Consider the following 23,262-nt stretch of genomic DNA (forward strand, 5'->3'; position numbering starts at 1 on the left):
TAACAGGGAGTTGGGGCTGGTCTTCGTGAAGATGCTCGTATTCTGATTTCAACAACATAAGTCCTGAGTAGATCAGTTTTCCATAAACTCACTTTTCTGCAGGCTAAAAAGTTCCTGCGTGCTTGAGTGAGCTGATCTAGGGCATGAAAGCAAAACTGGTGGGCCTCCTGGACTATCTATTACTAAAAAGTGTTTTCTCTCATTTCCTGGGGCCTTACTTTCTTCAAATGAAGGATGTTCTGTGATAAGCAAGCTGCTGCTTTGCTTTGAAGCAGGAAACTGTGTCAGGAGTTTCCTATTCCTGATGTTTTGGTTCACTTGCAGGGCAGGGGGATGTTTTCACCAACTTCTTAATCAGTTACAAAAGAAGCCCAGAAAATCCTGGGCATTAAAAAAAAAAAAAAAACTTTCTATGGGAAATGTAATATATGTCATTGAATAGATTATATTGGAGATGCAGGGAGGGAGGGGATGATTACAGGCATGGAAAATAGGTGTCCTCAGTCTTTTTGACTTTCTATTAAAAACCCAATTGCAGTCTGCACCATAAAAGTCTTCAAGCATTTGTTTTTACACTCAGGTGGTGTTAGGATTGTATTCCCACTCTTTCCTGAAATTTTTGCTGATGAGACAGTGCAGAAGTGTTGTGAGAATCACAGGCGTCCCTTTGTACTTGAGGGTTTCTTACTCTGCTTTACGAGCATCCTTTCCTCAATTAAACTGACAATGGCTATTTAAAAGAGTTGATTTTGGCCAGATTCCAAAATATAGATCTTAACACAGCACCGGTTCCCAGAGGTCTCATTAATTACACAAGCTTGTAACAGCATCTGAAGGATCTGCAGTTAGTCACTTTTTCCCTCTTTTTGAGATTTGCATCTCATGCTTCATTGCCTTCTACAGGAACAAATTCAAGATGTTTAACGTGCTCACCCAGTCTGACAGCCAAACCAGTTGCCCAAGCACTGCATGGTCTTCATGTGCTGAAACAGCTCTGTTCAGGTGTTTGCTCTGACCCAGTGTCCGCTGGCATTTCTGACCACAGTCATACAGCACTATGTTAGCTTCCATACTCCTGTGGCGAATGCAGGCTGCAGTCATCACAGAGGCTTGCTTTTTGTAGGAGTCTCTATGCCCTACTTCCCAAAATAGAATGGGTTTTGTGTCCTTTGAGTTTTTGGTTCACACGTTTAATGTTCATCCATTTAAGATGCAAAATAAAACCGTTAGATTGTGCATTTGGAGTAGGAGGACCAGTTTATATTGGAAAGTTCTTCTGCAGTGAGAATTCTATGATTCAGCAAACTCGGTGTTTTGTCCATGCTCAATTAACTGCCTTTAATCTGTGCTGGTGCTTCAGTGCTGGTATAATAAGCAGATCAAATACAGTTTGAGTGCTTGAATCAAAGTGAACGCCACTGATTTCAGACCATTATCCCACTGTGTTCAATTCTGTGACTGTGTGTATACCTTTTTTTCTTAAAAGAAAGCTGTCTTATGCTGTGATGAAAAATGTTTTTGGAGTAAAGTACTGTAGAATTTTGCCTGCTTAAATACAATCTGTTAACAGTCCTGAGTTGTTCCCCCACGCTGCAGGGTTTTGTCCCCTCGTCACTGCTTTCTGATGAGGAGGTTGGAGTTTCTCAGGGAGGTCCCCCCATCTGTCTGTTTCCCCCTCCTTCCACTTCTAGGTGTAGTTGTGAAGGCAAATCCCTTGTTATTTATGGTGATGTGCAAAGGAAAGACCTCTGCTCTGAGGATCACAGAAAGGAAAGGTTTGGAAAGAGAGACCTTCAAGGTCATCCAGTTCCAACCTCCTCACTACAGGCAGGGACACCTCCTACTAGACCAGACCACTCAGAGCCCCATCCAGCCTGGCCTTGGATGGCTGAGGTGAGGGCTGCACGACAGTCATTGCTGCCACTTGGTCACTGAACCAAGATGATGCACAGTGCAAACATCTTTGCCTTGACCCAGCTGAAGGGACAATTCTGTGCGTCTTCAGTCTTCAGCTCTTCTCCAAAGAGGTGATTCCTGGAGGAAAACAAAGGCAAGAAAACATGGGACCCCAGACTGATTTCTGTTTTCTGGAACAAGTAGGATGTGGGTGATCTAGGTTTTCATTAACTTACATGTGTGTGTGCACACAGCTGTCACAACCAGAGGGAGTCCTGATGCTGCTGGACAAGCATCATTCCCCTCACTTGCTCTTCAGATCTCTTCTAACTAAGAAGTCTTAATGCAAAGTTACTGGGTTTTTTGGGTTGTTTTTTGTGCTTTGTTTTGGTTTTGTTTTTCCCAGTTCTAGGCATTCTTTCTATTGTGAACAGCAGCATTCACAGCCAGCTTCAAGCTTTTGTGAAATGATCTTTTTAACAGCTGACAAACTATGGAGCTGAAGTTAGTTGAGGAGGATATCTCCCTTTGTTTGGGTGTCAGGGAGTCACCTGGACTTCTGTTAGCCGGCAGCTTCAGGAACCATCAGAGAAGAGTTCAGTTCTTCCCAACCTGCTCAGCTGGATTGCCCTTTGGAGTGCATCTGGCTTGGGGTTGGTTTTGTTTAACATTGACTATAGAGGAAGTGTGGACGATATCTCGAATGAGATGCTCAGCTTCAGACAGGAGATGAATGCCATTCAGTGTGCTGAACAAGTATTTTAGCACCCTGTGGCAGTGAGCTACACCATCACAAACCAAGATAAACACGAGTCATTCCAGTAGAAAAAAAAGTTCTCAAATGAAGGTGGGGAACCTGTATGCAACAATTACAAGTATGTTCATCCTCTGAGCAAATTAACCTGAATTTGGCTGAGGCTCTGGCTGCAGGTTATTGTCTTTAGAAGGAAAGCTTTCAGCAGAGGTGCGGTCAGGTGGAGCAAAACTGGGCAGTGAGGATGGACAGGGAACGCTCAGGGGTTCCGCTTAGACTTGGAAGGAAAAGAAATGCAGTGAGATTCGGCAGTTCAAGCAAGTAAATCTGTAAGTGCAGGAGCTCTGTAACCTTTACAGGGCCTTTGCTACTTATGCCCTGCTTTGATCTTGCTGCCAGAAGGTCGTTTTTGCAATGAAGAAAGCCATGCATTCCTGTGTTTATGGTGTGGGCTCTCAGCCTCCAGCCAGGTCTCCTCACTGTCACTCAGAGGCTCATCCTCAGAGGTTACAAGCAATGAAAGCACGCTGAATTCTGTCCCCCTTTGCTTTATGCAGAGTTGGTGAAATACAAACAGCTGCAGGGAGGGCTGCTGCCTGGTGCTTTGCACAAACCAGGGTAAGGGCTGGACGAGAGCAGGGGATGTTTATTGTTTCTGCGGATAACGGAGGGGAGCGCCTGAGCAGCAGCTCTTGGCAAATATATCAAATGTTCTTTTTGCAGTTACTGTAATTTGAATGTGATGTTCAGACGTCTGAGCTGTCTGCTCCAGCATCAAAAGGGAGCGATCGCTCCTTTTAGTTGTAAATAAATACATGTTTTAGTTGAGGACACTCAGGGAAGTGGAGAGCAGAAAGAGCAATTTATTATTAGCTGCGTCACTTTAAAATACGCTCACTCTTTGATTCAGCTTTGAAGCATTCTCCTTTGAAGCAGCATTAAAGTATTTAAATATGAAGGAGCCCTAGCAGGGGGAGATTACAAGTTGAAACATTTTGTAACCTCATTTTTTTTTATTATTATTTTTGCTTTTTTTTTTTTTTCCTCCAGAGGAACGGTGGCTGTAAGGGGTTTTGTTATTGCTTGGAATAAAATCGGCCATCCGCTTAAAGCTGCAAAAAAATGTTATCCCAGCAATGAGGGGGAGAAGAAAAATACCAAAAAATGTTGTGTGTATATACAAAATAGAAACTATTTTGTATTAATTGCATGCTCCTTTGTCATGCAGATCATGAAGCTTATGTCTAATAATTCCTAGAATGATGCTTCTCATGCAAGTTTATAGTAGTTTATAGTTATTTCCAAGTTTGCTGCTTATTGCAAGTCGCACAGCCCATGTTGGATGCTAGGGAAGTGCTGGTTTTCCCAGTTTGTGCTCCAAATAAAGTGTTGTCAGAAAATTTTGTACAGTTCAATAATTGCTTGGTCTCACAGACACCTTACGTTTGCTGATTTATTCTTTTGGCTTAGAACAGCGATGTCATTAGATTGGTGTGACTGAAACATAAGAGGAAGCAAAATGTCCTTGCCTAATGTGCTTTATGGAGTAAAGTGAACTTGGAGATTCTGAAACGCTTATGAAATTTGAGGGCTTCATTCTGTGTGTTGCTCAGCTTTCTGCATGGCCCTGTGCATGTGTGTGTGTGCACCCCGGGCTGGTTCTGCTCACGGTGCAGCCTTCGAGCAGGGCCAGGAGGAGAGCTGGGAGCCCATTCAGAAGCAACTGAGCAACACAGAGCGGATCCCTTTGAATTGTGTGGCTGGTTGGTTGAAGATAAGTAAATTAATTCACTAACGTTTGCCTGTAGGATTTATCATGTCAAATGCCTGTGATTGAATTTCCCATACGCTGCTCTGCTGAGAGCTATTGATTTATAGCATTGACTTGCAGTAATCAGAACGTACGAGCTTCGTGAATTTAACTCTTGAGAGATAAAATGACACTTCTGGGTTTTTTCAGGCAATTCTATAAAGCATTTTTAACCACATGCTGGTTGAACATTAGCAAGGCAGAACGGTCTTGAATAAGAAAGGATTTTGAAAGTTAGAGTAATCGGATGTTGTCCTGACAGTGCAGAAGTTGCCATAAGTAATAAGCATCTTTGGAAATCAATGCTCTCTTTCATAAGGGAAGTTCTTTTGGCTAAAAACTTGTCTGACTTTTTGTGTTGAGTCTTTTAGAAAAGACCACAGCAAGTATGGACAAAAAAAAAAAAGAGAAAGCAGTCTATTTTTGCAGAAGGTTTGATGTTTCAGCAGTGTGAATGTTGGTCAGCCTAAAGAAGTAGTTAACAAGTAAAGACATTATTAGAAGAGGCTAACAGAGCATTAGCACACCTATTGATATGTTGGGGCCATAAATTCCAGCTGCATCCTCTGATAATCCACATTAAATTAGATTTCCAAAGACTGCAGTGTCAGGATCTCTCAGCTGAAACTTCTGCAGTCCCAAGAAGGAATTTAACCTGTGTGCTAGCAAAGAACACAAGCAAAAATGAAATGCTTCTCTAACTTCTAACTTCTGATAAGAAGCAATTCTTATGCAAGTAGTAATGTTTCCTTAATGAGCAAAAACAACTCAAAGGAAACGTTTGGCCATTGTGATTTACCTTGTAATAAGTTGGTTGTTTGCTTGTTTGTTGTACAGAAATGAAGATGCAGTCAATCAGATGGCTGTTACTCCTTTCCCATTGCCTACCAGCACCCACCCTTCTATTGAGGTAAGGTTCATGGGTTGGGACTTGTTCTGTTTCTGTTTTTCATCTGGGGGATTGATGTTATTGTTTTAATCTGGGGTTGCTTAATTAGATAGATTAATCATCATTACCAGCTCATTATAAATACAAGCACCTTGTCTAATTATACCCTGGATCATAAAATGCATTGGGTAGGAATCTGACCTACTGGGTGTGCTTTCCCCATCTCTTTTTTTATTGTTCTCATCATTACTGAAAGAGCCAGCGTGCAGTAATGACGTCTGTTAATCAGGTTATTGCTGTGCAGGAGGAGATGTGTCTGAATGAAAACTTTGCTGTCTCCTGTCCTGCTTCTTTCTGCAGACTACAGCAGCGGTGCTTGGCCTGGAGCATGGATACCTTCTTACAGAATATAAATATTTTGGCAGGGGAAACCTCACACTTTTTGTGTTCTGTTTCTCTGCGAATATTCTGCATGCAGCACTAAAAATGAAGTAGGGGTAAGCAACAGCAGTGCTGAAGAGTTCACTGCATACATGGCTCCAGTCCGAGAGGCATCTTGAGCCAATCCCAGCACAATGGGGTGCATTGGTCCACAGTTCTGTCCTGTGCCCCAGCACTGCTGTCGCTCCTTCCTGACCAATTTTTTCTGCTGTAGAAGCAGGTGGGCTGGTTGAGCAGAGAGCTTCCATGCTCTGATGTAGCGTGCAATCTTCCAGTGTAGAAACTGCCTTGTCGTGGTAATGTTAGCAGTGTTTTTCTTTACTGTTCTTGCTGTCTTGGCCCCTGATTGCTCCCTTGTGCATCATGAATCCCTGCAGTGTCACCCCATTGTTATCATTTTGACATCTCAATACAGTGTAACTAAATTTTATAGATAAAGCACGTGTTTAGCCTTACTGTTGCTTTTTAATTCTATTTCTATTTGCGCTAATAAAGCAAAAGATGCTTTATAATTCAATTGGGGTTTGGTCTTGCCTTGAGTCGACAGATGCAGGTGCACTAAACTCCTGGTACTTCAGTGGGCATTACTGTGACCCTGCAGCAGCAGGCCACACTCAGCAGAGCTGGATGCTTTTCCTGGTCCCACCCTTGCTATTGCTTTCTGGATTGTATGAACACCAATGGCTGCTTCCATACAGACACAGAGCTGCACTGCACTGGGAGAGAGCTGCTCAGGTTTTGTTTGGATCTGAGTCATTTTGGGGCAGTGCTTTGGCTTTTCTTTCCCCATCAAAGCAGAATGCTCCAGGTGCAGCTGGTGGATTGCAAATTACTCTACAATTAACAGCGCCCGAGTTCATTCCATTTTTGTTGACTCCTTAATACCTGCATTTGTTCCAAGCTTTGTTCAATATTTGTGTCTTTGGGATGGACCACAAAGCTTTGTTTAGTCACATGCTGTTCTGTGGCCAAAAGACTGTAATTAGACTCTCCCAGCATGTGGAAGCAAAAAAAGCTCAGTCTTATGTGCAGTGTTTGCCTTTCAAGGTGGATGTGTGGGCTGAGCTTCGTGCATTTCTGGCAAGCTCTTACTATATGCGTTTCAGAAGTAAATGTGGTGTTTTACTTCCAGTTTGGCATTTTTTATTCAATGAAATACATGTACCCCAAAGACACTCTTGTTGCATAGAATTTGACAATGCTTTCTTTTGTCAGCTGTTTGTGTCTTAAGAAAGCCTGACTGTGCTTTTGTATCTTGAAATGCAGAGTAAATATTTATCATGGTAGTACATATGCTGAACGTGAATCTAAGCAGATCATCTTAAATAGCATAACTAATGTTAGATGTATCAGGGAGCCATAGGTACCACATACTGTTCTTCATCTTTTCTCTGTCATGCTAATATGGAAATGCATATTAATATGCATTCTAATATGGAAAATGCAGAATAGTAAATAAGTCTTAAAATAAATCTTCCTCCATTGCATGAAAGACGGGATAAGACTGCATGGTGGTGTAGTGCTGTGGGCATACTCCCAAAAGCAAAGTACGTTGCTCTCAAAGATCAGTTTTCAAAGTGTTTCATCCATCAGTAATCCATTCAGTTGGTGGTACAAGATGTTGTGCTGCAGTCCTGAACAGGGTGGAGGTCTCTTTAGAAAGAGAGAAACCTGTTATACCTTGGATGCAGTGCATGTGTGCAGCATGTGTTCATAGCCTTCTAGTATTTAAAGGGAGTTTATAAACACAAGGGAAAACGACTTTTTATGTGGCTAGATAGCGATAGGACAAGGGGAAATTGTTTTAAACTAAAGGACAGGAGATTTAGATTGGATGTCAGGGGCATGTTTTTGACCGAGAGAGTGGTGAGGTGCTGGAACAGCTGCCCAGAGGTTGTGGATGCTCCATCCCTGGAGGTGTTCAAGGCCAGGTTGGATGGGGCCCTGGACAACCTGCTTTAGTAGCTGATTTAGCAGCTGCCAGCCCTGCCTGTGGCAGGGGTCGGTACTTGATGATCCTTGAGGTGCCTTCCAACCCAAGCTATTCTATGATTTTTTGAAAGCCAGAGCCTATGCAGAAGGAGCTTCAGGAGCACATCTTGGGCCTAACCACATCAGTATTCTCCCCATTAATTTCACTCATTCGTTCTCCATCAGCTGTCTCTGAATGTTCTTCTCAGTATTCTCTCAGCGATGCGCAGAAGTAATTGAATCCTGAGGAGACATTTGCTCTTCAGGTGGAGGACAGTTCAGGTGGCTCCAGGCTGAAGCCTGCTGAGCAAGGTGGCCACGTGCCCTGAGTCGAAGGGCTTTGGCCTTGGCGATTCCTCCAGGGCAGAGCACTCGGTCCTGATGCTGCCAACCCGCTCAGCAGGCAGGAAGGAACAGTGGGATTTCTTCAGCACATTGAGCGTGTGGGGAACTCGTCCCCTCTCCAGTGGTCTGCAGGAAGCTTCCAGTTTGATCTGGCCTTGAATGTTGATCCAGATCTGCTGCTGGGTGCTGCTATCAGACTGCCTCGTTGTACTTGGGGCTGGCTGAGAGCAGACTGAGGTCTGTCTTTCAAAACTTGTGTCACTTATTTGTCTCCTGACATTAGGATGCTTTAATTGTGGATTTTTTTTTTTATTATTATTATTATTTACTTTTTTGTGCTGCTACTTGTTTAGAAAAACAAAAGGAAAGGTAACATTGGCTTTTTTTTTTTACTTCAGCTGTTATGGGGGTTTGTAGCTCTGTTTAAAGACTGCTTTTCATTCCTTTCTACCAGGATCACAGCTGCACTGAAACCCCAAGCAGTGAAGAAGACCCAAGCTTGGACGTTGTCATGAAAAGCCTGTCTGATGAGGAGCCTAGCAAAGCTGTAAGCGACTTAAATCAATACTCAGTAACAATCACAGCTTAGAATTGTTTCGGGTTTTTTATCTGCCTTTGGTTGGAGTGTGACAGCACACTTTTGTAGAATAATATCCAATATGTGTAAGAGCACAATCAAATCTTTTGCTTTACATACATAGCTTTCCTTGTGTGTTTTGATGAGTTGTGACTTCAGTATAATTTGTTAAAATATTGAGCTAAGTATTTGTAAGCAGTGTTCTGGCTGTCTCTGGAGCTCTTTCTCTGCTAAGGGATTTGGTTTCCACTCTTGCTATCCACGTGTGACAAACATCAGAAAAAATATACGCTCTGTAAATCATTTTCTTATTTATATTCATAGCTTCATAAATTCTAAGGCCAAAATGGCTGTTATCATAATCTGGTCTTGCCTCCTGAATAACATAGTTATAGAGTTACTATCAGTAATTTGTGCATTGAGCCCATAACTTCTGATTTAATGTGTTACTGTCAGTATGCACTGTAATAAATACTGAACTTCTCATTGATACAGATAGGTTTTTGTTGCTGTTGTTTAGTATGTCAGGATTGTGCATTATGAGAAACGTGAAAGTCCTTCAGGGTTCACTTTTAATCTCTTCTTTGGACTCTGCGTTGAAAGTTTAAAATGGAAAACTATGTGCTGAGAAGTGACTAACTTAGAGGTACATACAATGTGCTGAGACAATCTATTCCCAGCAGTCCACTCACTCTTTTTGCAAGGAGAGCATTCTCTGAGACTTGCTTTATGTGCACACTTTGTATGTGCAGTCCTTCAGTATGGAAAACTGACACTTGTTTTCCTTATTTTTTTTTCCCTAATTTCTTCTGGCTCCATCATGTTCTGATGTGGTGAACAGATTTATAGTGTCCTATAACAAGTAAATATTTCAGTATCAAAATTAACCAACTTTCAAATGAATTTGTTCATGTTGCTAACAAATTGCAGATAAATTGAATTATTTATGTAAATATTTCTTAGCTTTGTTCAGAGGTCCTCATTTGGGCTGAGATGTACTAAATGAATCAAGAGTTTTCTTGTGTTCATTTGTAGGTGCAACTCACTTGCTTTTATTGCTGCTCTTAGTCAACTTGGCAAAAAGAAATGATGGGTTATGGACTAAGTGGAAAAAAAGATGCAAAATAAGTTTTTTTATGAAGAGATCTTTTTTTTTAATGTGGGATATGTACTCTTCATGTAGGAAATGGTACTGTGCAGTTTTTTGAAAGATAATGGAGGAAACATGAATTTAGTGCAAAAAAACTAAAAGTGGAAAAAAAGTGCAGCAACCCAAGATAGGCATGGAGGTAAGATGCCACTGGGACAGCAGGAGGCACAGAAAATATTGGCAGCTTCTTTTCAGGCTTGATATGAAGCAAGAAAGGATAGAAATCACAGGCCCAGCCGGGAAGGAACCTGCCCCAGGTCACTGGCAAGACCAGGAGTGCCAGTCTTGGTGCTGCTGTGCAGCTCTGCCTCTGTTCCATGGCACTTTGCTTAGATGTGATGTATTGATTTTTATATATATATATTTTTTTCCATTTAATAAATAGATACCAAAACTTAAGGACTGGGAGGTAGATCTAGACAAGTGTTTGAATGTCTGTGAATGAGACTGCTCAGTACCTTGGGGCTTCAGTTGGGCCAACCCTTAATTTGAGAGCATAAATGGATGAAAAATACTGGAGACTAGCTTCTGAATGTCAGATTTTAAAATTACATGGCAAATGTTTCTAGAAAGCCTATCTTATTTTCATAAATGCTGAAAAATTTTAGTTGTCATCAGACTCATCAGACCAGCAGGATATGGGTTCGGAGTCATAGTGGCATTAAGACTTCAACACTGCAATTGCACCACAAGATTTTGAGGTGTTTTGAGGAAGACAGATTTCTGTTGCAATCTTGTAGTGGCTGTTGAGGCAAAAGAAAACAGTGCCTTGTTTTTCATGGCGTGATGGCTGCTGCTGGAGCTAATGCTGCTTCAACATTGTTATTGAATTTCTCAGTCTTATGTCAGGATAAATCAGGAATGTAAAAGTCAACATGTGAGATCAAGTTCACTGAGTAAACAGAAAGTATGTGCTTATCAGCAGATCTTCTGCAAGTGCATGCAGTGCAGATCACAGACAGGATGTCTCACCAAGCGACAGCAGCAATAAAAAAAGTATTCCTGTCATCCTGTGCAGCTGATAAATTTGTCAGCCTCTCCCGAGATACTTTTTGTTGTCACTTCATCACTTTATACTTATTAAAGTTATGTAATGGACATTGTTGTGGACTTGGATGATAAGAAGGGGAAAGAAAACAACTTTGTATCTGAACTGGAGCCAGTGGAAGCGTTAGGCAAAGGTTGCACGCTTATTAGCTGCTGTTTGAGGTGTCCTGATAGCAGGCCGTGGTGCTCTGCGCACTGCTGTCCTACTTTCTGTACGGTGGTGCTGGGGGGAATCAATAGATTCTCCAAACCTCTAGCTTTATGAAGGTGAAAGTGGCTTGAACAGCTGTTGCATGTGCTTTGAAACACCTCATATCCTGGCAGCGCGTGCGTCACTCGCCGGCGGGATAATCATACTGAGCTTCATTGGGGGGGTGGATTCACTTTGCTTAAAGATCTGAACTTGGAACAGCAATCTGTCCTTGAGACAAACAGAAAAGGTGTTCTTAAAGCACTAACAAAGAGGAGGAGCTTTGTAAGAATGCTTCTGAATGTAGCTGGGAAAATGAATCCCATTAAACCGGCTGGGTCGCAGGCTTGTGGCAATTGCTGAGTGTGCAATGCAGTGTTGGAGTGGCTGTAAATTTCTTCATTTTGTCCGGATGGCTCCAGCATAGTCTGAGCTTCAGTGGAGAGGATTAGAGGGTTTTAAAGGTGAAGTTTCACATTTTAGTTGTGTATCAGAATGGAAAAGGGAAGTATGGAATTATTTTGCATTGCTCATTAAAGCAATCTCTCATAAAGCGGCAAAGCAACCTTCCCACTTCTCTGCCAGTACTCCTGATAACATGAGATTCAGATCACTCTTTCTCACTTTTTTTATTATCCTTTTGGGTAACAGTTTCTGTTGTATGAGCACAGCAAGAAAAAAAATCAGGAGTCAAGCCTATGGGGCTTGGCATGAATAAATGTAATATGGCAACAGGAAATAAGGCCAGTATTTCCAAGCTTGGTAACCCAACATTTGATTTATTTTATGTATGAATTGTCATCTTAATTAGAAATTCTTTTGAGCTGCAGAATATCTCTGTCTTTTGAATTTGGTATTCAGCTTTTCAGAAAATTTGCTTATCGGTGCTTTTAACATGAGGTAAGATAACCAAATCTAATGCTGTGATCAAAGTGGCCCAGGCTTGGCATAGAAATAACAAAGGGAGGGCACTGTAACTATCTGGAGACACTTGGAGAAGAAAAAATGTTCCTTAGTGTATTGCAAGAGCGTGGAAAGAAATTAGGATACAAGTGGTGCCTGTGATTGTGCCATTGTTTGAGACATTCCTGATGAGGCTGCTTTATGCATTGTAAGCAGTTGCTTTATTTAAGTACAAGCAGTATGTTCAGTTCTACTGAGAAGCAATTAAAAAAAAGAGAGAACAGATGACTTTGAATTCCTTTCAGCTATAGGCACGGTATGGTCTATACCTGTGTGTTTCCATGTCACATGGGAACGGCTGATCCCATCACTCCACAGATGTGTTTCCATCCTTTCTAGTTCCACGTTTTTCAGGAACAATAGAAACAATGCAGGATAATCCCTTCCCAGAAAATCCACTCCAAAAATGTTATGCATTTTTAGTAATTCTTGTTAATCTCTGTATTCATAGTAATTTCCAGTAATTCTTAATTCTTTTCTAAGTAACTTTTCTAACTTCTGGACTTCAGCTGTGTGCACTAGAAGTGTACTTCCAGTGATGATGAAATGTCACTGTGTTGAACCAGAATAGCCATTTCTTTGGAAAATATTGTATTTAAGATAATATTACATTTTCAATTACACCTCACTTTCTGTTTTGACTTTTTAGGATGTGAAGTATAAAGCTGACAAACCAGTGTTGGTGGATCAGTTGGAAGTAGAGGAGCAGCTCCCAGAAAATGTAGGTGTATTTATGTTAGAGAGCTGGATTTAGCCATGGATTGTGTGATTTAGGGGGGCCGAGGGGTAACTGGAGAAATACAAGAATAATTTTTGAGAGAGATGGGACTTTAAAAATGATTTCCTTCTCCTTCAGTACATCGAATAGTCAGACAGGCTAACGTCAGGAATGTTCTTTGTTCAAACAAACAAAGCAGTTACTTGGCATGAGAGGCACCACTGAGGAGGGTGAAGTTCTGTTCACACAAGCTTCCTACACAAGCATTGCTGGAAGCGCAGTTATCCAGTCTTTCTGATTTGTCATTTATTTTTAAATTGAATGTTTTCAGTTCATCACCTATGCTTATTATATTTCCTGTCTGTTGACTTGGTAGATTTAGTAGGTCATGCTAATCAGGGAGACAACTGGTCCTTAACGCGTTTTTCTGTTTGATAACTGATTTCTTGTGCTTCCACTGTGCTTCACTTTTAGGTCCTTAAACAGATGAAACAATCCAAATCTTCAGCAAAAGTATCAGCCAACTTGCAGGAGATATCCCTGGTGTCAGCACCTACTTATCTCTCTCCAGACACAGAAATCACAAACCGCAGTACGAAATACTATTTTTTTTTTTCAGTGATATTGTATGTATTTAATACCTAATCTGAGATTTTGAAGGTGTTGCTCATTTTTTTAATGAAAATAAAGATAATCTGAGACGTCCTGGCATTTCTATAGCGTTGGGAAATAGCCTTATATACCCTGACTGGAATACACCTTGCTATGGTTATCTGACTTGCATAGGTCGTATCTGAATTAAATGTCCTCCCAGACATATTCTCTGAACATTTCCTCCTAGAGCTCTGGAGTTGTTCTAATTTAGAGACTTGAAAAATGACTCACCGTGATCTTCAAGGTTGATTTAGATTGGATGAAGAGCAAAACAAGAGAGTTTAATTAGTTGCTCTCATATGACTTCTTAAATTGTTTTATTTTCTCTTGTCTGATAGTGTGACTTATTCCTCTACCCTTTTGTGTTCTTAGATATCTTACCACCTCCATTGCCCGTGGACCCAGCGACTTGTCCTATTGTTCCTGGGCAGGAGATGACTATAGAGATATCTAAGGGTCGATCAGGACTTGGACTCAGCATTGTTGGAGGGAAAGACACCCCACTGGTGAGCTCCTGTTAAACTAATATATTATTGTCCCTGCTAATTAAGAAGAGGTAAAGAAACTATGCCATTAGTCTCTTAATAGCTTAATTAATTGGTCAGTACGTGGAGGAGAAACTAGAAACTACAATCTTCGGAATCACGTTGATGATTTTGCCTTCTATCATTTTCTGTTGCAATTCTGTGTCTTCAAGCTTAATCTGACCTTGGCTATGCTGTTCAAGAAAAGAAATTGTCTTCATCTATTTTAACATATAACAGTTCAAGTGTAAACTCAGCAAGTTATTTACGCTAAACCCGTTTCTGCCTCCGCTGTTGATGTTTTGATTCCTCTCCCCATTTAGGAGATGCTATATTTTTAAATAGCTTACTTTTAAATGCCACGTTCATTTCTTTCAGTAAACATGTCTGTTACAGAGGGGTCTTTATTGGGTTCTTCTGAATGCCACGCCACAGGGAGATTTGGAGCAATAGACCTGCTTTGTTATCTGCAACTGCTCCCCAAAATATCATGTTGGTTGATAGTTAAATAATAAAGAGCTTTGACTGTCAGCAGGCACAGATTTTAAGTAGTTGCAATGTAATAATCTTTTTCCAGACCAAGGGAAAAAGCAAGTGTAAGGAATAGTCATTTTATTTTTGCAAATCGTAGGCTGTATCTTCTACAGCATGAAAGCTGAAATTGGAAAAGGTTCAGCTTGCCATCCCACTTATCTAAGTCTCTGACTACGTGGAGACCAAATGAATTACTGTTTCACATGGAGATAGATCTGAGTTACTCTGAAGGCTAAATCAGCCTATACAATTTTCTCTCTGTCCAGCCATGCACTGTTCTGTATCTAGTCTCTTTTTTATCTAGCTCCTCAGTGCTGAGTAAATTCAAATGGGAGTTTCAGCATGAATCATCTCTCTGCTTTTTTCATTTAACTGGAATTTGGAAATAATACGTGGCAGTCTGTCAGACACAATCTGGTATGTGTCTTTCATGAGATTTTCATATAAATAAATGAAAATTACAAATACCTATTCTTCAGAGCAGATGAGAAAAATGCAAAAGTTTTAAATTAAGTAAGTGGTTTTGGTTAAGTTTTGTGCTTTTATTACATAATCATTGAAGTGTCTTTGTAGGAGTTTTTATTTAAGAGGTCTATGCAGTAAATGTGAAACTCATGGGGGAGAGAGGTCTGAGTTCCAACATTTCTCATTCTTGCATTATAAGACCTCCCAAAATGAGTCCCTGCACACTGTTCTCAAAACGGGGATGTGTGATGGTGGGATCAGCATCACTCTGTCCCGTACTGCCAGTCTCTCCCAGATTATTTTGAGATTTGGTGTGGGTTATTTTTGCCACGAAGTCAAAAAGCTTTGATAAAAATCTGAAATAATTTATATAACAGATTGGAGAGAGGTTAAGAGGTTAAAAGAAGATGGTAATCAAGACTAAGACATCTTCTGTTTGGGTTTCTTGGACTAGAGTAGAAATACAACAAAACAGCTAATTGATGCTGAGCCATCTATTTTTTCTTACTCTCCATCATTTAAATGGTGGGGTGTATTTCACTTTCAAGATAGGCAAAATAAACTGACTTAAGGCTTCACTGCTTATGCAGCAGTGCTGTAGAAGTTCATCACTTCCAGAGGTGCAGTCATGTGACAGAAATTGTATACCCAACACCCACAGTTTTTTTCAGTGCAGTGAAGTTAATGCTGAGCTGTAATAGGTTTCAGTAGTTTTGGGTTTGCTTGGGGTTTGTTTGTTTGTTCGTAAAGGCACTTTTTGAAATGGGAATTGTCAGATTGGAGTCAGAATGGGAATAGAACCTTATTTCTGGAGGCGTGAAGGAGGGATTTGCTGTCTTTCATGCTCCTACGGTTCAGTGCACACAGACCACAGAGATGAGATGCCATGACAGGGCCGTGGAAACGTTTTCCACTGGAGGCAGAGTAGTGGCAAGTCAGTGGGGCTGATGCTTGTATCTGCTGCACAACTGCAGAAATTTGTTCTGCCTTTCTCTTCTGTGAGAAAATAAGACACAGACACTTGTGTCTCACTCCTTTTCCACTGGAGTATCTTTATTTCATACCTGTACAGCTGTGCAAGCAGCTATTGGATGATGAGGAGACCCAGCTCCAGTTGTTTGTCAGTGCTGGGGACAGAAGGAGGCCGTGGTTTTCAAATGCACTCAATCTAAAAATGCATAACTGGCTACTGGTAGTCAGCACTGATGCACAACAGCAGTTCATATGTGATAGGACAGCTCACTTCAGAATGTTCTGAATCTATTTTAAACAGTTCCAGCTTTTGGAATAATAAACTTGGCAGCCTGCAAAAAGGGCACATCAGAACGAAACACGGAATATGACTTTTAAGCCATAACCTGAAGAATTTCATCAAAAGTCATCAAGTAGCAACTTGAAAAATACAGCCTGTGAGCAGGAAGATGGAGTTGTTTGGTAGGTTAAAAGCGATGGCTCAACCCCTGTAAAATGTTTTACTGTTGAGAAGATGACCATCCCATTAAACCTGCAAAACCTTTTGGGTTGCATGGATTTACCACAAAGCATTATGACTGCGTGCTTAGAAGAGAGCAGGGGAGCATCAGCTGGAAGGATGTGCTCATAGAAAAGGCACATAGAAAAAAGGAAGGAAAGATTGTCCTGTGGATTTGTCTTTATGGGGTCGAGTTCCAGGCTGCTGGGGATCCTGCTTCCTTCTATTCTGAGGGTTGGTGGGGTTTTGGTTTTGTTTTTATATTATTTTTTCCTTCACTGTCTTTCCTTTCACCTTCTCCTTTACCCCTGAGAGAGCACAACACATGGCCTCTCTTTAAAGCAATTAAACTGCAGAGCAGAGCTGGCTGAAGTACAGGGCTTTCCATTTGTGAGAAGTCGTCTTTTATTTGGTTGCAGTCCAATCAAACTTGTAAAACTTGTAAAAGTGACTCTGAGTGGGAATTCAAAAAACAAAACTTCCCCCTAAGAAAAGAAAAATAGATCCCAAAATGAGGTTTGGGGCTCAAACGCAGCTCCCCAGGACACCCTCCTGCCCTCTCCCTCCCCTGGCTGAATGATTTATAAAAGCCTGTCGGTCCCACTGCTGCAAATAGCAGCCATAAACCTGACAGGAGCGTCACTGTCACTTGGCAGCTGCCAGCACTCCCAGGGCGCCTGAGGCACTCCAGCCATGGGACGCAGGCCTTCAGGCCCCGGGAACACGGCTGACCTCGTGCAGTGCTGCTTGGGGCCTCGAGCCTTCTCTTTTGTCAGAGGATCGAGGGTTTGTTTAAGAAAGCTGTCCCTGTACTCCTCCATATTGCGTGTGGGGCTCATTGATCCTAACCCCACTCTCGCCCTTTTGTCACGCTGCCACGTCGGGGCCAGTGAGCAACTTGCAGTGAAATTTTCCCTTAGTGGGCATGGATGAGGGGTTGATGGTGGGACTTGATGATCCCTGTGGTCTTTTCCAGCCTTAATGATTCTATGATTTTATATAAATTAAATTGTCAGTTAAAAAGGACTTTAATCTCAGCAGTATATGGAAAAAAACATTGCTCTGAGATAAAAACAGGTAGGTGAGAGCAGTGTTCTGCTTCCAGCTGGGTTATTAAGTAATGGTCAAGTTGATAACTCATAGTTATGGCTCTGTGTGCTGCCTGGGCAATGAAGGTGCTCAGACATGTCACAGGGCATTCGGGGCTGATGGAGGCTGGTGCATGGACATTCCCCTCAGGCTGAGTTAGAAAACCATAGGAAAGGAGGAGATTGCAGAGAGAGGCTCAGGTGGGGCTTGAAGCCACAAATCAGTGCTGAAGATGGAATATAAATTGGAAAAACATGTTATAGGAGCAGTAACCTAAGGGCTCTTTGGAGCTAGGAAGCCAGTCAGGTATCTTACAGGAGCAACAGTGAAGGAATAAAAAGCAGTCTGTGTCCTGTATCTTTTTTATTGAAGATGACGACAAACTTCTTGTGTAGAATTTTTGTTCTGGGTTGTCTGCTTCGATATATACTTTTTTTTTTTTGCTTTTGCTTTCAGCTGGCTTTAATAAAAAGTATTTTTAAGGCAATTAACAGACTTTAAGGTATTCCATCTGTAAAATAAAGTGGTCCACAAAGCCAGGAACCTGGAAAACTTTAGCCACGATCCAAAAAGCAGCAGAGTATGCCTGTGCTCAGCTATAATGCTAGTTGCTGTAAGAGCTGGTAACACAAGAGTCAGAAAGGAAAGTCTTTCCTAATCACCTCTGCTAGCCCAGGAGGCTTTCTGGCGTGCAGCAGTGCAGGGGGAGTGATGGTTGGGATGCAGTTTGACAGAAGAATATTTAGATTTATTCTGTCAGTTCAGGTGAGTCATACCTTGCATAAACCCCATCTGTTAAGGAAGGGCAAGGGAATAATCAAGAAAACAGTGACTTTAAATTGCAGCTGTTCAGGGCTCACTGTTTGCCCCTGGAGCTGTGAGGGCTAATTACCCTGCTAGGATCTCCGCTGCCAAGACCAGGCTGTTACCAACACCAGACTCAAGTCTGCTATCTGTGGTTTGTGCTGCGCTGCACATTCAGCAGTGAAGACGTACCTCAATGTGCAGACTGATGCGACTTCTCCATTACTAAACAAACAATTTCTCCATCGGTTGGGCTTTCTTTCCCCTCCTCCTCCCCTGCCAATCTCAGTTGTATTTATATTCAGGCAAAAAATAGCTCCATCAGTTATAGACAGTCAAGGTCTGAGCAACTTTTCATGCAGCCATCAAGTCCAACTAAGACTGAACTGTTTCAGTGGAATATGCTTACCTTGTAACCACAAATGAAAAGCAAGACATTGGCCTCAGGAGGATTTCATCAGTGCATTCAATATAGATACTGATGCTGTTAAATCTATTACACAGTGAATGGAGCAAGAGAAGAAAAATTGGTAATAGGAGTTCCAAGGTTGTTGTTGTTGTTTTTTATCATGACTTGGGTATTATAGGAGAAAAGTTTGTGATGGAGGGAAAAACATTCAATTACTTGTTAGCTGTCACTGACATGAATTAGAAGAGAATTTATTGACAGTGATAAACATATTTAGCTTGAAATTGTGAGGAATTGCTTTGACTCCTGGTTGGGTAATGTAAAAATGAAATTGATGGATTCATCATGATTCCGAAAAGGACATTATGTTGCACAGCATGAAAAAACCAAACTGCTTTGTACATGAGTTATCACAAATGGGAACTGAAGCAGTAAGTTTTGCAAATCGTATATTTGATAGCTCTTTGGCAATGGTTGGGCTTGACTGTACAGCTAGCAACAATTTGCTTGGAGAAGTTGGTGTCTTCCAGGAGTGTAAATCAACCATAACCTTCAAGCTAACGATATACAAAAGCAGTAGGACATCAAAATGGACTTCAGGGGTATCTTGTTTGCTGGCGGTTGAAACCCCTGACTTTGGCTTCATATCTTGCATGTGTTCAGGATCTCAGGCATCCTTTCCATCCCGTGTTATGCACATACACTGTAAATGTTCATATTTTTTTATTTAATGAAATAATGAGAGTGAGAGAGTTAACATTTTAATATGTAGCTCTGTGTTTTATTATTCCCTTTAAAATGAGCACGTATACTTTTTGAAAAACTTGGGTTTGCTTTGGCATGTGATTCATAGAAACATAGCTCCTTCTATCATTCTGACTTAAGTCATATATTTTTACACTAAACATCTTATTACCTTAGTTTTATTATTTCAGAATCAAAGGAGAGCTTGCAAATGTCTATGACTGCAGACCGAAGGAATGTTAATGAATAGTGCCATTGAATTTTCAGGTTTGAGCTTTTCTGATCTTAGAGAATATAACTGTAAGCAAAAATATTATGCAAGCTGAATAAAATTTAAATAAATAAGGACCAGATGTAACTATAGGGGCCTATAAAATGTAATACAAATATTATCCACTTCCTTAAAATAAATCTGTATTTTAGTATGAAAAATTATATTCATATTGATGTTGTGGATTAATCTTTTTTATGAAAGCTGGCAAGTGAACACCATCTCTTGCGAGGGCTTGTTCTTAAATGGGAAACAGACCTTTTGTTTTGACCTTGAGTGGAGAAGTTTTTCAGTATCATGCAGCGGTAAAGCATTTTTACATTAACACAGTAATACATTTTTACATGATGTAGTCTGTTTTATTACGGTAGTGTTTGGCTTGGGATTTTGGGTGCCTGTTAATGGCTTGCGAATGCTAGCGGAGTCAAAATATTTGAGTGTTGCAAAGAAGTGCACGCAGCACACAGCATTAGGTAAACTTCTGTGAGAAGTCAAGTGATTTGCTTTGAGCTGACCTGCAGCTTTTGTTGCTGAGCTGCTGCCTTCTAAGCTCCATTTTGATCTGCAAGTGGAAGATCCCATCAGAATGGTTGTAATTTCCTGTGCCTACAAGTAAGGAGCAGCTGCCTTTATTCTGACTACTGAAAGATGCTTATATGGGACTAATTCTTCAGCAAAACACCCTGTGCAACTGGTCGATTTCTACTTTATCTGTGAACCAGCCTGTAAAAACGAAATGACAATTTTACTGCTCTGGACAAAGTATTATAAAAGTTGAAAAGGAAATAACTAATGACGTTTTACTTGTCCTGGGAAAGGGATAAGTCTAATCCTGTAGTCAGCAAAAGCCCTTGTAACTTTATTATCTATACTAAAAGTTAATTTAGTGTAACGTTTGTAGCTGTGTAGGAAATTTGTCGAAAATGCGTAATAATAGCTTAGGAAAATACAGCTTGTCAACTAACTCTGCAAGTATCTTTTCCAGGATGTTATGTAGCTTATTTCTTTGCTTCCTCAGGAAAGTACTCAAATGCACACAGAAAGCTTTTTTCCTTCTATTGCATACCATAATTCTGGCAGTGGAAAGATTGCGTTCACCCAACTACAGCCCAAACTGAGATACAGGCACTTGGGATTAATACAGTCCCAACAGTTTGCTCTGCCTGCTTTCCATCACTGCCCAACAATGAAGGTTCCCAAAAACCTGCCGTCGCTGTTTTGATCTGGACGTTCAGCATGAATCTGTGTGCTCAGAAGTGTCTGCTCTGGGAGACACGTACCTTTTTTCCACGCAGTGCTTTGTTGTCTGGGACAAATGGCTGCTGGTGCCTGTGGTGGCAGAAAGAGCCTCACAGCCATAGGGGACAGAGCGATGGATCTGGTTTCTACGCCCACGACTGTTCTGCTTTTTGTCTAATGATTGCAACTTTAAAAAGCACAGCTTGGAAAGCACAGTCTGGGATTTTAAAACAACCTGTTTCCAACTGAGCACCTTACGCAGTGCTGTTTTGTGCTGGTGATTATTGCAGTCCTCCACGTGTAGTGGCTCACTTCACTTCTGTGAAGTGCCTTTGATCCTGTCAAAATAATGGCTGGGTCTCAGACGAGTAGCAGAGCAAAGGCAAACTCCAAGTTAATAGTAGTTCAGTTAAAGGAATAGCTTGTTATGAATGATCTGAAGTAGTTAAGAACTATTCAGTACTATGGCAAGAAGCCATAGAGAAGGAATAGGCAGAATTTAGGCCTTTTTCTCTCAGGTTCAGTCAGCTACATGGGGATTTCTCTGCCCCAATTCTTTTGAAATTTCCCTTCTTGTATACTCTTCCACCTTTTATCAAATGATTCCACTTCATCAAAATACCCAGTGTTTACTTCTGAACCTCCTTCGTTACTTGATTCCATTTACTCCTTCACTCTCTGCTCCCAGCATTTGCAAACAACCCAGGTCTTTGGGTTGATTTTCCATTGAAAAGGGCACCTGCATTGCAAACCTGTCCTTCTGCAGAATGGCTGCATAGAAGAAACTGGCTCAGATGCAAGAAACTCGCAGCAAACGTGCGAGCAGTCTCAGCCTAAAGCCGGACAGCTAGTGAGCCTTCCTCAGCACTGTTTATGGTCCTGCAGGCTTTTAAAGTTTGCTTGGTCAGTGGTTTTCCTGAATAGGAAGCTGACTTTGCCACCTTTCTCCCCAAGGTTCAATTAAGACAGTGCTACGTGGTCACTGCCTGAGGTCTCTGCCTTCGCGCGTCTCGACATTTAAGATACAGGGATTAAGCTGTCACTCTTACTGAATGTAATTCTTAATGGGAGCGTTTCTATTTGTGCTCTCTGCTGATGGTGAGTTGATAGCCTTCCCCTGCCGGGTCTCCAAAGTTGTTATAAATCAAGAAGAAATACCCACAGCTGGGGGGGAGTTGAGATCAGATTCCCCAAGAGTTCAGTGCTGTTCCCCTCCCTTAGAAGGAAACACGATGTGGATCACACTTTGTATGTTTTGTGCATTGTGGTTCCCAAGAGTAAATCTCAGATAGGCAAGCTTGCAAAATTTAGCAGCCATGCACTCACTGTTCGGTAGTCATTACCTCCTCACTAAAGCTGCTCTGCATGGTGTTGATCAAGAACTCTACTGCTTCTCAGTCCTTGCCTTTCCTTCCACAGCCAAAAATCTCTTCTGTCAATGTGAGAATTGGCGCTCCTTTGCCTGCCCTCTGTTTGCAAGAAGGCTGTGCAACACCCATAATATTCTGGTAAAGCAATAGCAAGTGGGGCATGGCTGTCCCACAGCCCAAACCTGAACCTTCCAAAGCTCTGTCTGATGTACTGCAGGGCGCATTTGATAAGCACTTCACTTATCAACCAGGTTCTTGCTGTGGTTTAGAACCACTCTGGTTGGGTTTTTAGCAATTCAGTATAGATAGCGACAGTATATTCAGCTTCCTTCCACTGAACTGCAGCCCTTCCATTTCGTTAGCCTCCAATAGAAGCTCAGCAGTAGCAGACAGCTTCCCTCCTAATTCAATTTCCAAAGTTTTCATGGTCAGGTAGTCTTGGATTACACCTGTGAGCATGGACTTTGTTTAGCATGAAATTATGCTGATTTTTTGCCCTGGCTTGTTTTGTGCATCCTGCCTTCACATATAGGAAACGTTAAACTTTGCATTAATTCCTGATTCTTATAATGGTGCCAGACGAACGGAGAGTCTTTGTCAAAATATGCAGAGATGAGAGCTGTAGGTTTTGGAATGTATTTGTAAACCTTACGAAGCGTATGCTTTCAGCAACAAGGCATCTTTCTTTAAATAGCGGTGTTCTTGGTATGGTAAGAGTGTTTTTATTTCCCCCTCCTGCACTAACAGATTCTGCAGCTCTGACAAGCTGTATAATGGGCTGCCTTAATCTGTACGTAACTGGGAGTGAGAGGAGGATGTGAGAGAAAATCTGTCTATGGCCACTGTTAACATACAGCCTCCAGTTGGACACTGACACCATTTCCCTTCCCTCTGCATTTGATTGATTGATTTTTTTTCTTAACTACTTAGGTCTTGA

At 41.4% G+C, this 23,262-nt stretch overlaps 1 protein-coding gene across 8 annotated transcripts in view; it reads left to right on the forward strand.

Moving 5' to 3' along the window:
• Positions 1-23,262, forward strand: part of PATJ (PATJ crumbs cell polarity complex component) — a 142,848-nt gene that overhangs the window by 96,411 nt on the left and 23,175 nt on the right. For all 8 annotated transcript variants that reach the window (XM_042873695.1, XM_042873694.1, XM_042873691.1 and 5 more), the window contains 5 exons: positions 5,298-5,370; positions 8,561-8,653; positions 12,683-12,754; positions 13,226-13,343; positions 13,778-13,911. In XM_042873695.1, the coding sequence (XP_042729629.1) occupies positions 5,298-5,370; positions 8,561-8,653; positions 12,683-12,754; positions 13,226-13,343; positions 13,778-13,911 (490 nt within the window). The remainder of the gene's footprint in view (positions 1-5,297; positions 5,371-8,560; positions 8,654-12,682; positions 12,755-13,225; positions 13,344-13,777; positions 13,912-23,262) is intronic.

The sequence above is a fragment of the Lagopus leucura genome, unplaced genomic scaffold (assembly GCF_019238085.1).
Source record: "Lagopus leucura isolate 7727_CA_CO unplaced genomic scaffold, USGS_WTPT01 Super-Scaffold_100009, whole genome shotgun sequence".
In the NCBI taxonomy this organism is placed as follows: Eukaryota; Metazoa; Chordata; class Aves; order Galliformes; family Phasianidae; genus Lagopus; species Lagopus leucura.